The sequence below is a fragment of the Esox lucius genome, chromosome 5, assembly GCF_011004845.1.
Source record: "Esox lucius isolate fEsoLuc1 chromosome 5, fEsoLuc1.pri, whole genome shotgun sequence".
NCBI classification, from domain to species: Eukaryota; Metazoa; Chordata; class Actinopteri; order Esociformes; family Esocidae; genus Esox; species Esox lucius.
This window is the reverse complement of record NC_047573.1, coordinates 33871170-33884019: the sequence shown is the minus strand read 5'-3', so window position 1 is coordinate 33884019 and position 12850 is coordinate 33871170. Positions and strand designations below refer to the sequence as shown.

The 12850-nt window shown below is 43.5% G+C and overlaps 1 protein-coding gene across 2 annotated transcripts in view; it reads right to left on the bottom strand.

Moving 5' to 3' along the window:
- LOC105024356 (integrin alpha-D) overlaps positions 1-12850 on the bottom strand; it is a 96374-nt gene that overhangs the window by 49510 nt on the left and 34014 nt on the right. For both annotated transcript variants that reach the window (XM_029119869.2, XM_029119871.2), the window contains exons 7-9: positions 11262-11395; positions 11015-11153; positions 6018-6168 (exon numbers count right to left, since the gene is read on the bottom strand). In XM_029119869.2, coding sequence (XP_028975702.2) covers positions 6018-6168; positions 11015-11153; positions 11262-11395 — 424 coding nt within the window. The remainder of the gene's footprint in view (positions 1-6017; positions 6169-11014; positions 11154-11261; positions 11396-12850) is intronic.

Below are 12850 nucleotides of genomic sequence, written 5' to 3'. Positions count from 1 at the left end.
TGGGCAACAAGGGCTGCCATTAGACTTGAGAAACAAAAAATATCCATTGTTTGATTAACATTTTGAAGTCATTCTATAGATTTTTCTTTTTTTAATATTTTGACAAAATTGTAGATGTATCAATAAAGTGTAGATAAAAATATTCTTTATATCAAGGTAGGAAGACTTTAAACAATTCATCCACTTTCTTGATGGTTTTTGAGTAAAATAGTAACAGTTTACAGAGCCAAAAAATAAGTATATTTAAACGTAGTATTTTGGGACCAGTCATGGCCGTACGTTTTGAGAATGACACAAATATAAATGTTCACAAAGTCTGCTGCCTCATTTTTAATGATGCATTTACTCCAGAATGTTATGAACAGTAATCAGATGAATTGCAATTAATTACAAAGTCCCTCTTTGCCATGAAAATGAACTTAATTCCCAAAAAACATTTCCACTGCCCCCTCCTTGAACTGCCACCTTAATGTGGTGGAGGGGTTTGAGTACCTGAGTGACCCTAGGAGCTATGTTGTCTGGGGCTGTATGCCCCTGGTAGGGTCTCCCAAGGCAAACAGGTCCTAGGCGACGGGTCAGACTAAGAGCGGTTCAAAACCCCCTTAATGATGAGCAACATTTTGAGTTCTGTGACGTTGCCCGATATGGTGCAGCCGGGGCCCCACCCTGGAGCCAGGCCCGGGGTTGGGGCTCGTATGCGAGCGCCTGGTGGCCGGGCCATTCCCCATGGGGCCCGGCCGGGCTCAGCCCGAAGGAGCGACATGGGGCTGCCATCCCGTGGGCTCACCATCCACAGGAGGGATCATAAGGGGCCGGTGCGGAGAGGATCAGGCGGCAGTCGAAGGCGGGGGCCTAGACAACCCGATCCCTGGACACGGAAACTAGCACTAGGGACGTGGAACGTCACCTCGCTGGCGGGGAAGGAGCCTGAGATCGTGTGTGAGGTTGAGAGGTTCCGACTAGAGGTAGTCAGGATGACCTCTACGCACAGCTTGGGCTCTGGAACCACACTCCTTGAGAGAGGATGGACTCTTCACCACTCTGGAGTTGCCCATGGTGAGAGGCGGTGGGCTGGTGTGGGTTTGTTTATAGCTCCCCAGCTCTGCCGCCATGTGTTGGAGTTTACCCCGGTGAACGAGAGGGTCGTTTCCCTGCGCCTACGGGTCGGGGATAGGTCTCTCACTGTTGTTTGTGCCTACGGGCCGAACAGCAGTGCAGAGTACCCGACCTTCTTGGAGTCTCTGGGAGGGGTGCTGGAAAGTGCTCCGACTGGGGACTCTATTGTTCTACTGGGGGACTTCAACGCCCATGTGGGCAACGACAGTGACACCTGGAGGGGCGTGATTGGGAGGAACGGCCCCCCTGATCTGAACCCGAGCAGTGTTCAGTTATTGGACTTCTGTGCTAGTCACAGTTTGTCCATAACGAACCCCATGTTCAAGCATAGGGGTGTCCATCAGTGCACGTGGCACCAGGACACCCAAGGGCGCTGGTCGATGATCAACTTTGTTGTCGTTTCATCTGACCTGCGGCTGTATGTCTTGGACACTCGGGTGAAGAGAGGGGCGGAGCTGTCAACTGATCACCACCTGGTGGTGAGTTGGATCCGATGGCGTGGGAGGAAGCTGGACAGATTCAGCAGGCCAAAGCATACTGTAAGGGTCTGCTGGGAACGTCTGGCCGAGTCTCCTGTCAGAGAGATTTTTATCTCCCACCTCCGGCAGAGCTGGATCCTGAGGGAGGCTGGAGATATTGAGTCCGAGTGGACCATGTTCTCCACCGCCATTGTCGAAGCGGCCGCTCAGAGCTGTGGCCATAAGGTCTCCGGTGCCTGTAGAGGCGGCAATCCCCGAACCCGGTGGTGGACACCGGAAGTAAGGGATGCTGTCAAGCTGAAGAAGGAGTCCTATCAGGCCTGGTTGGCTTGTGGGACTCCTGAGGCAGCTGACGGGTACCGACAGGCAAAGCGGACTGCAGCCCGGGTGGTTGTGGAGGCAAAAACTCGGGCCTGGGAGGAGTTCGGTGAGGCCATGGAGAAGGACTATCGGCTTGCCTCAAAAAGATTCTGGCAAACCATCCAGGGCCTCAGGAGAGGGAAACAGTGCCCTACCAACGCTGTTTACAGTAGAGGTGGGCAGCTGTTGACCTCAACTGGGGATGTCGTCGGGCGGTGGAAGGAGTACTTCGAGGATCTCCTTAATCCTGCCGTCACGTCTTCCATTGAGGAAGCAGAGGATGAGGGCTCAGAGGTGGACTCGTCCATCACCCGGGCTGAAGTCACAGAGGTGGTCAAGAAACTCCTCGGTGGCAAGGCACCGGGGGTGGATGAGATCTGCCCTGAGTACCTCAAGTCTCTGGATGTTGTGGGGCTGTCTTGGCTGACATGCCTGTGCAACATCGCGTGGCAGTTGGGGACAGTGCCTCTGGGATGGCAGACCAGGGTGGTGGTCCCTCTTTTTAAGAAGGGGGACCGGAGGGTGTGTTCCAACTATAGGAGGATCACACTTCTCAGCCTCCCCGGGAAAGTCTATGCCAGGGTTCTGGAGAGGAGAATACGGCCGATAGTAGAACCTCAGATTCAGGAGGAACAGTGTGGTTTTCGTCTGGGCCGTGGAACACTGGACCAGCTCCATACCCTCTACAGGGAGATGGAGGGTTCATGGGAGTTTGCCCAACCAATCCACATGTGTTTTGTGGATTTGGAGAAGGAATTCGACTGTGTCCCTCGCGGCATCCTGTGGAGGGTGCTTCGGGAGTATGGGGTCCTGGGTCCTTTGCTAAGGGCTGTCAGGTCCCTGTACGACCGAAGCAGGAGATTGGTTTGCATTGCCAGCAGTAAGTCAGACTTGTTCCCAGTGCATGTTGGACTCCGGCAGGGCTGCCCTTTTTCGCTGGTTCTGTTCGTTTTTTTTGGACAGAATTTCTAGGCGCAGCCAGGGGCCGGAGGGTGTCAGGTTTGGGGACCACACGATTTCGTCTCTGCTCTTTGCGGATGATGTTGTCGTGTTGGCCCCTCCAAGCCAGGACCTTCAGCATGCACTTGGACGGTTTGCAGCCGAGTGTGAAGCGGTTGGGATGAAAATCAGTACCTCCAAATCCGAGGCCATGGTCCTCAGTCGGAAAAAAGGGTGGCCCACTTCAGGTTGGTGGAAAGTGCCTGCCTCAAGTGGAGGAGTTTAAGTATATAGGGGTCCTGTTCACGAGTGAGGGAAGGATGGAACGGGAGATTGACAGACAGATCGATGCAGCTTCTGCAGTAATGCGGTCGATGTATCAGTCTGTCGTGGTGAAAAAAGAGCTGAGCCGCAAGGCAAAGCTCTCAATTTACCAGTCAATCTACGTTCCTACTCTCACCTATGGTCATGAGCTTTGGGTCATGACTGAAAAGACAAGATCCCGGATACAGGCGGCCGAAATGAGCTTTCTTCACAGGGTGGCTGGGCGATCCCTTAGAGATAGGGTGAGAAGCTCGGTCACCCGGGAGGAGCTCAGAGTAGAGTCGCTGCTCCTCCACATCGAGAAGGGTCAGCTGAGGTGGCTTGGGCATCTTTTTCGGATGCCTCCGGAACGCCTTCCTGGGAAGGTGTTCCGGTCCCGTCCCACCGGGAGGAGACCCCGGGGAAGACCTAGGACACGCTGGAGGGACTATGTCTCCCGGCTGGCCTGGGAACGCCTCAGTGTCCCCCCGGAAGAACTGGAGGAAGTGTCTGGGGAGAGGGAAGTCTAGGGATCCCTGCTTAGACTGCTGCCCCCGCGACCCGGCCCCGGATAAGTGGAAGAGGATGGATGGAGGGATTGCATTTCCACTGCATTTCAGCCCTGCCACAAAAGGACCAACTGACATCATGTCAGTAATTTTCTTGTTAACACAGGTGAGAGTGTTGACAAGGACAAGGCTGGAGATCACTGGACAAGGTTTAAATAGACTCTGGAGTCAGCCCACTTACATTTGTTCATTTGTTCATTATTACAATTTGTACTCTTAATGTGTTCACCCGGCACAGCCAGAAGAGGACTGGTCACCCCTCTGAGCCTGGTTCCTCTCTAGGTTTCTTCCTATATTTTTGCCTTCTTAGGGAGCTTTTCCTAGCCACTGAATTGCTTGGGGTACAAGGCCGGGTGTTTTGTAAAAGCACTTTGTGACAACTGCTGAAGTGAAAAGGGCTTTATACATTTGATTGATTGATTGATCACTATGTCATTCTGATTCATTTAGAATAACAGACCGGAAGCTTTAAAAGGAGGGTGGTGCTTGAAATCATTGTTCTTCCTCTGTTAACGTTAACCATGGTTATCTGCAAGGACCACGTGCCGTCATCATTGCTTTGCACTAAAAGGGCTTCACAGCAAAGGATATTGATGCTAGTAAGATTGCACCTAAATCAACTATTTCAGATCATCAAGAGCTTCAAGGAGAGAGGTTCAATTGTTGTGAAGAAGGAATCAGGGTCCCCAAGAAAGTCCAGCAAGCGCCAGGACCGTCTCCTAAAGTTGATTCAGCTGTGGGATCAGGACACCAACAGTGCAGAGCTTGCTCAGGAAAGGCAGCAGGCAGGTGTGAGTGCATCTGCATGCACAGTGAGGTGAAGACTTTTGGAGGATGGCCTGGTGTCAAGAAGGGAAGCAAAGAAGCCTCTTCTCTCCAGGAAAAACATCAGGGACAGACTGATATTCTGCAAAAGGTACAGGGATTGGAGTGCTGAGGACTGGGGTAAAGTTATTTTCTCGGATTAATCCCCTTTCCGATTGTTTGGGGCATCCGGAAAAAAACTTGTCCGGAGAAGACCAGGTGAGGGCTACCATCAGTCCTGTGTCATGCCAACAGTAAAGCATCCTGAGACCATTCATGTGTGGGGTTGCTTCTCAGCCAAGGGAGTGGCCTCACTCACAATTCTGCCTAAGAACAGAGCAACTTCTCCCAACCATCCAAGAACAGTTTGGCGACAAACAATGCCTTTTCCAGCATGACGGAGCACCTTGCCACAAGGCAAAAGTGATAACTAGTGGCTTGGGAAACAAAACATCTAAATTTGGGTCCATGGCCCGGAATCTCCCCAGACTTTAATCCCACTGAGAACTTGTGATCAATCCTCAAGAGGTGGGTGGACAAACAAAATCCCACAAATTCTGACAAACTCTAAGCATTGATTATGCAAGAATGGGCTGCCATCAGTCAGGATGTGGCCCAGAGGTTAATTGACAGCATGCCAGGGTGGATTCCAGAGGTCTTGAAAAAGAAGGGTCAACACTGCAAATGTCAACACTGCAACATTGCACGGCTTTTACGTAATTGTCAATAAAAGCCTTTGACACATATGAAATTCTTGTAATTATACTTCAGTATACCATAGTAACATCTGACACTGAAGCAGCAGACTTTGTATCATTTGTGTCACTCTCAAAACTTTTGGCCACGACTGTACTTTGGGACACTAAATAGTATAAAAATAATATTTAAATATGAATAACTATACTGAAGTGTGTTAAAATACCTGCTTATTCCATACTTCAGAATGGTTGGAGATAGCATTTTAGTACACATAAAATATGCTCCTAGTATGTTTAACTTAAATGCTACTTCAAATCAGGTATTGTCTGACCTAAACACGTTCAAGAGAGGAAAGTGACTGGCAGACATAAACTGGTTTTAGGGTTTTATGAAGCTCAAATTTTAATTATCGGTCAAAATTTTACAAGCAACCAGTCTAGTCCAAGATTAATGGCTATACTCATTTTTGTCTGTCTACGAGGAGGTCCTCCAGACATTTTCTTGGCACCAACAGGGTGTCCATTTTTGTTATGAATATCCTACTGTGTTACAAACTAATTAAAGCCATTTGGTCTTTGTCCAGAAAGAGCTGGAATGTATAATCCAGATTAATCAATTGATAATGACTTTTGTTTAACTGTACATAATGGAGTGTAAGGGAAAGGTAAAAGAAAAATTTAATTCGGGTAGCTTCTGTGAAACCTTATGTACAGTAGGTTGACAGAGAGATCAAGGTAAGTAACCATACCTTCAATAGGAAAAATACTGCTCTGTAATGTATCCTTGATTTGATTAAGTGCTTCAAAACTTCCCACTTGAAACACGTGTTTGTTGGATGGAGAGGAGGCAATTGTGTTTAACTCTTCCATAGCTGATGACGTCCTGAAGGCACGACCTACCTGAAGAAAGAAGAAAAAGCACTAGTACTGCATAGAGTATGTGACAACTGCGACCTCTGCTGGTTCACCTCCCCCTGCAGTGGGCGGGCCCCAGCGGTCGACGTCACCGGCCTTCTGACACCACCGTCTCATCATACCTTTCACCTGTGTCCCGTTTAGTGCACCTGTTCCTCATCATCGCTGTTTCCCCCCGGTATATATGTTCCCTCTGCTCCCCCTGTCTTTGTGTGTGATTGTCTCCACTGCCAAAGGAGCTGTACGACGCTTCGTCCACTGTATATACACGTATTGTATTTGTTCGCAAGGATACCATTAAAAGATCCTTCCACCACGCCTTCTCCTGCTCCTCCTTGTCCATCCAAACCCCAAGCCGTGACAGAGTAAAATCTTTTAGGGAAACATATTTTTTTTCCCATGGACTCAAAAATTTTAAGTAGAATAGCTTAGGTCATGAATTCAGTTTATTTCCAAAATGTCTATGAATTTGAGGAAATCCAAATCTTAGTCTATGACTAAGATGACTTTAACTGAATATTGAAAAGCACTTTAATGGTAAATAACATATTCTATTAGGCAGTCAGGAAATAGCCTGTTTTGTTTTAGAGCCAAAAGCATTTACTGCACTGATATTGTTTTATTCTGTGAGGTCTCCACTAAGTGGGGGGGGCGGGGGGGGGGGGTCTCATGACAATGTGATTAGGACTGGTGTTAATTTGTTGCCACGTGCTGAGCTGTTAGCTCGCACACCTCAAAATAACGGAATGATAAATTAGAAATGTATACACTTATTATTTTCTATTCTGGTAAAATATAATCTAATTGCTTTCTTACAAAAGGTGTGTTTTGTGTTTTCTATTGTCTGGAAATGATAAGATGTAGAATGAAGCATCCACACGGTAATAGTCATTAACGTTAAGAAAAATAAGTTGTATCCAATGTTGCGTCCACTATAGTCCTATCCTATAACAGAGGGTAAAAGTCAGTTTATTCCCCAAAATAAAATTAGAGATTTTATTTAGATTGATGAATTGGGTTTGAATTAATTATTAAATATATTTTTGTTTCTGTTTACCGATCATAAATTAGATAGTACTTGTTTTTTAAATACCGACACGTGATACTTGTTAATGGAGTTTAAATTTGGAAAAGGTATTGACAAATGAACACATAGGGTAGATTGATGTAAGTGTTTAAGGTTTAAATTGAATATTCTTTGAAATACTCATTATTGTACCTTGATTTTGGTAACATCATACATCTGTTTTTAACTACATCAACATCCTTAAAAATGTTCTGAGTTCCACCCTAATGTTGAGTTACTGTGTAGATATGACAAGCACATTTTTACAACTGCAAAAATATTAGATGGGTGGGTCCGTAAATCTAAACCTCCAGTTAATGAAGGATATCGGCTAATTTGAAAAATATCACATCTTACTGCGAACAGGACCATGTCAGATTTCTTTATGTGTGGATCTTTAAATTTCATGCATATAAAGTAATGCATATGGCCTTTATTTATGGCTCACAATAAGTGGGTAAAGCCCAAGGAGTCCAGGAATGGGGGGGGGGAGACCCGCTAGGATGACCCCAACCATTGTTCCCCATTAAGTCAGGGTAGCCTATTACTAAGGGTTCAATTTGAGTGTTCAGACTCATCTCCCCTGTGGTAATTTCCCAAACACAAGTATACTCAGTAACTCACCAGTGAACTCCTGAAAACCTAATAATAATAATACAAATAATAAACCAGAACAAACACAATAGGGTTTCACCAGTGAACCCTAATAATGTGCAAATCATTTAAACCCTATCTTCAGTAGGAAATAGTACCAAGACAAAATATATAATATTTGATCCCCTGCTGATTTTGTACGTTTGCCCACTGACAAAGAAATGATCAGTCTATCATTTTAATGGTAGGTTTATTTGAACAGTGAGAGACAGAATAACAACAACAAAAATCCAGAAAAATGCATGTCAAAAATGTTATTAATTGATTTGCATTTTAATGAGTGAAATAAGTATTTGACCCCTCTGCAAAACATGACTTAGTACTTGGTGGCAAAACCCTTGTTGCCAATCACAGAGGCCAGCAGGTTTGCACACATCTCAGGAAGGATTTTGTCCCACTCCTCTTTGCAGATCTTCTCCAAGTCATTAAGGTTTCGGGGCTGATGTTTGACAGCTCGAACCTTCAGCTCCCTCCATAGATTTTCTATGGGATTAAGTTCTGGAGACTGGCTAGGGTACTCCAGGACCTTAATGTGTTTCTTCTTGAGCAACTCCTTTGTTGCCTTGGCCATGTGTTTTGGATCATTGTCATGCTAGAATACCCATCCACGACCCATTTTCAATGCCCTGGCTGAGGAAAGGAAGTTCTCACCCAAGATTTGGTCCATCGTCCCTCTGATGCGGTGAAGTTGTCCTGTCCCCTTAGCAGAAAAACACTCCAAAAGCATAATGTTTCCACCTCCATGTTTGACGGTCGGGATGGTGTTCTTCAGGTCATAGGCAGCATTCTTCCTCATCCAAACATGGTGAGTTGAGTTGAAAGAGCAAAATGTTGGTCTCATCAAAGAGCAAAATGTTGGTCTCATCTGACCACAAGGGGGACCTTGTGGGCGCTGCAGGATTTGTCCTTCACGGCGTAGTATTACCAATTGTTTTCTTGGTGACTATGGTCCCAGCTGCCTTGAGATCATTGGCAAGATCCTCCCGTGTAGTTCTGGGCAGATTCTTATGATCATTGCAACTCCATGAGGTGAGATCTTTCATGGAGCACCAGACCGGGGAGATTGACAGTTCTTTTGTGTTTCTTCCATCTGCGAATAATCGTACCAAATGTTGTCACCTTCTCACCAAGCTGCTTGGCGATGGTCTTGTAGCCCAATCCAGCATGTGTAGGTCTACAATCTTGTCCCTGACATCCTTGGACAGCTCTTTGGTCTTGGCCATGGTGGAGAGTTTGGAATCTGATTGATTGATTCTGTGGACAGGTGTCTTTTATACAGGTAACAAACTGAGATTAGGAGCACTTCCTTTAAGAGTGTGCTCCTAATCCCAGCTCATTACCTAATCCCAGCTCATCACCTGGGAGACAGAAATCTTTCTGATTGAGAGGGGTTGAAATACTTATTTCACTCATTAAAATGCTAATCAATTTATAACATTTTTGACTAGCATTTTTCTGGATTATTTTGTTGTTATTTTGTCACTCACTGTTCAAATAAACCTACCATTAAAATGATAGACTGATAATTTCTTTGTCAGTGGGCAAACGTACAAAATCAGCAGGGGATCAATACTTTTTTCCCTCACTGTATCAAATGTTGAAACTGAGAAATGTTATTGTTTCTTGGAAAATACATGCTCACTTTGAAGTTGATGCCAGCAACATGTTTCAAAAAAGCTGGGACTGAGGCACCCAAAGATTGAAAATGTTGTGTAATGCTAAAAAACTAAACCTATATCGGATTGCCACGATCTTCAGGCCCTCAGATGGCAACTCTTTACAGACATGATTCTGTAGTGGACATTACTGCATGGGCTCAGGAACACTTCTGAAAATCATTGTCTCTGAACACAGCATCTACAAATGCAAGTTAAAACTCTACCATGCAAAGAAGAAACAAAACATAAACAACATCCAGAAACACCAGCGTCTTCTCTGGACCCAAGCTCATTTCAGATGGACTGAGGTGAAGTGGAACATTGTCTTGCGGTCTGATGAATCCAAAATAGTTTTTTTAGGGAATCATCGAAGCTGTGTCTTCCGTGATAAAGACTAGAGGGACTATACAGCTTGTTGTCAGTGCAGAGTTCATGGTATGGAGGTGCATTAGTGCACATGGCATGGGTGACTTGCACATCTGTGAAGGCACCATTAATGCTGAACAATATATACAGGTTTTGGAGGAACATATGCTGCCATCCAGACAACGTCTTTATTAGGGAAGGCCTTGCTTATTTCAGCAAGACAGTGCCAAACCACATTCTGCAGGTATTACAACAGCATAGCTCCGTAGTAATAGAAATCAGGTGCTAAACTGGCCTCCCTGCAGTCCAGACCTGTCACCCATTGAAAATATTTGGCGCATTGTGAAACAAAAAGTATGACAAAGGAGATCCCTAATTGTTGAGCAGCTGCAATCCTATATCAAGCAAGAACGGGAAAACCTTTCACTTTCTTAACTACAGGAATTGGTCTCCTCAGTTCCCAAACGCTTACAGAGTTTTCTTAAAAGAAGAGGTAATGCAACACAATTGTGAACATGCCCCTGTCCCAACTTTTCTGAAAAGTGTTGCTGGCATCAAATTCAAAATGGGCATGTGTTTTCCAAAATGTTATTTACATTTTATGCAGCGTCCCAACTTTTTTGGAAATAGGGTTGTATTACAAATTGGGGTTAAGACAAGAATTTTATGATTTTATTATACTATTTTGTACAAACGTAATGACCTGTTGGCTTCACACACTTTTGGGCAGCACTGTATGATAATGAATACACATCCTCTTTCTGTAATTGCCAGGATAAAAAATTAGGAAATAACATATTAGACTTAAAAATAAAACTGCTACAGAGAAACATTAACAGCAATAAATTTAAAACAATAATTACTATAAAGATTATTGGAGAATGCCTATTCCAACAAAGCACAATCAGTCTGAAATAATCTGCCAAATGTATTTTTTAACTACTGTATAATCGCTCAATAGCGATTATATATCGATGCACCCTAAGAAAAGCCAAAAAATATAATACGATAATGAATAATAGAAAGATTGAATTAAATATAGTTTTAAATAATATGGTGAACAAAACAATTATGGAAAAAAACTTACCCCAATGGCAAACCGAATAATGTTTTTCTTTTCAGCCTCAGAAGCTGCATTCTTCAGCTTCGGACTGTCATGTGATTGTCCGTCAGTAATGACTATCAAGATCCTCTTCCTGTGTTCTTCACTATTAAAGATCTCTTGGCTTTCCGATCAGAAAAGTGAGATTAGCTTTTGTACAGGTGACACAATGTAATATCTCTTTGAAGAAATATACTGTAATATTGTTATATATTTAACATTAAGCACTTACACAACTTTAGTGATGGCGGCTGCTGTGTAAGTCCCTCCTCCTTGTTGACTAATTTTATCAACTTGAGATATGTCAACATTGTCAGTAAATTTAAAATGTATTTGACAATATCCTGAATACTGTGCAAGTGCAAACTGTGAAGAGAAAAAACACAAACAGATCAAATGTAAAATGTAATGCATAATATACAATTAGATGCTGTATATGTAATAAAATTAATAAAATACTTCTGGCACCCAATGTCTAAAGGCAGCCTCACTAAACCTTTAGGTTATGGCTTTTGCAACAAGTAAATGGCCAGTGATAGAGGATCTAAGAAAAATGGGAAATGTATCTTACAAGGATAACAGAGAAGTATTCAGGTACAAGACAGTGATGTTCTAAAAATCATTATAAAACAGGTACCGAGATATCGGCTATCTGATTGGATTGTACCATTTGACAATTCCCAGTTAACAGTTTGAAGTACGCTAATCACTGAAGTAGAATGTAACAGAAGTATCAAAAAGTAAATTCTGACTAAAACAAGGCAGACAATTTCTCATACCTCCAATCTGTAACACCAAACTTCAAATAAAGTTAATTAACAATCCGTGCTCCATAATTCTATAAATACTAGAATTGCCAAGCTGGTCATTCTGACAGTTGATATGTACATTGTGTAAATAACGTATCACTTAAGAAATATGAATACATTTGCACATCATTAAGTTTAAATATGTGATCAGAAACATAAGGTGACCAAATTTTAAATAGTAAATAGTTAATCATGCAGAAACAGTAATTTTATTCAGGAGCACATAGACTGTATTAACAAAAAAGAGAATACTCTTCTTAGCACAATTTTCTGTTAGTAACAAAACAATAATGATTAAAAAACTATATACACAACATATAATAATAGTTTAAATACAAGATTCAGTTACCTGATCGGTGACAATACCATTAATTGCGAGATTGCGAATGAAGAGTTATAAGACCAGTGAAACATGCATTAGCAAAGATAGGGAATGCATCCAAAAGCTCTTTTCTCCTTTTTCTCACAGATTTAAACAGCAAATTATAATTATTTAAATAAAACCGTTTATTAAAATAAATAAATAAAAACATTCAGCAGGCATTTTCTACCAGTGGCCCAGAAAAACATAAAACTTTAGTCATCGACGACACTGTCACGGTCCGGTGAGCAGCAGCGCCACCGTTCCGTACACCCTCACTTCCCATCACTTATGAACACATCCCGGACTTGTTTTGTGTCACATGTCTTCTATCATGCACACCAGGTCCCTATCACATAATTTGTAAGTGTTTAAATGTTTCCCCTCTGCTCCCCGCATTTGTGGATCATTGTTACTGTAAGTTCTGTATATCTGGTGCTTACAGTCATTTTGATGCCTAAGTCAGCCCTTTCTTTTGTTGTTTGGTTGCACTTAATATTTTGTTTATTAAAGCTGAAATGACCGCATTCAGCCTGCGCCTGGTTCTTTACCCCCGCACCGCATGACAGAATACCTCACTGACAGAATGATCCACCAAAAATGGAACCAGCAGGCAGTCCCTCCAGAAAGGGTATACACCTGGAGGGGTGA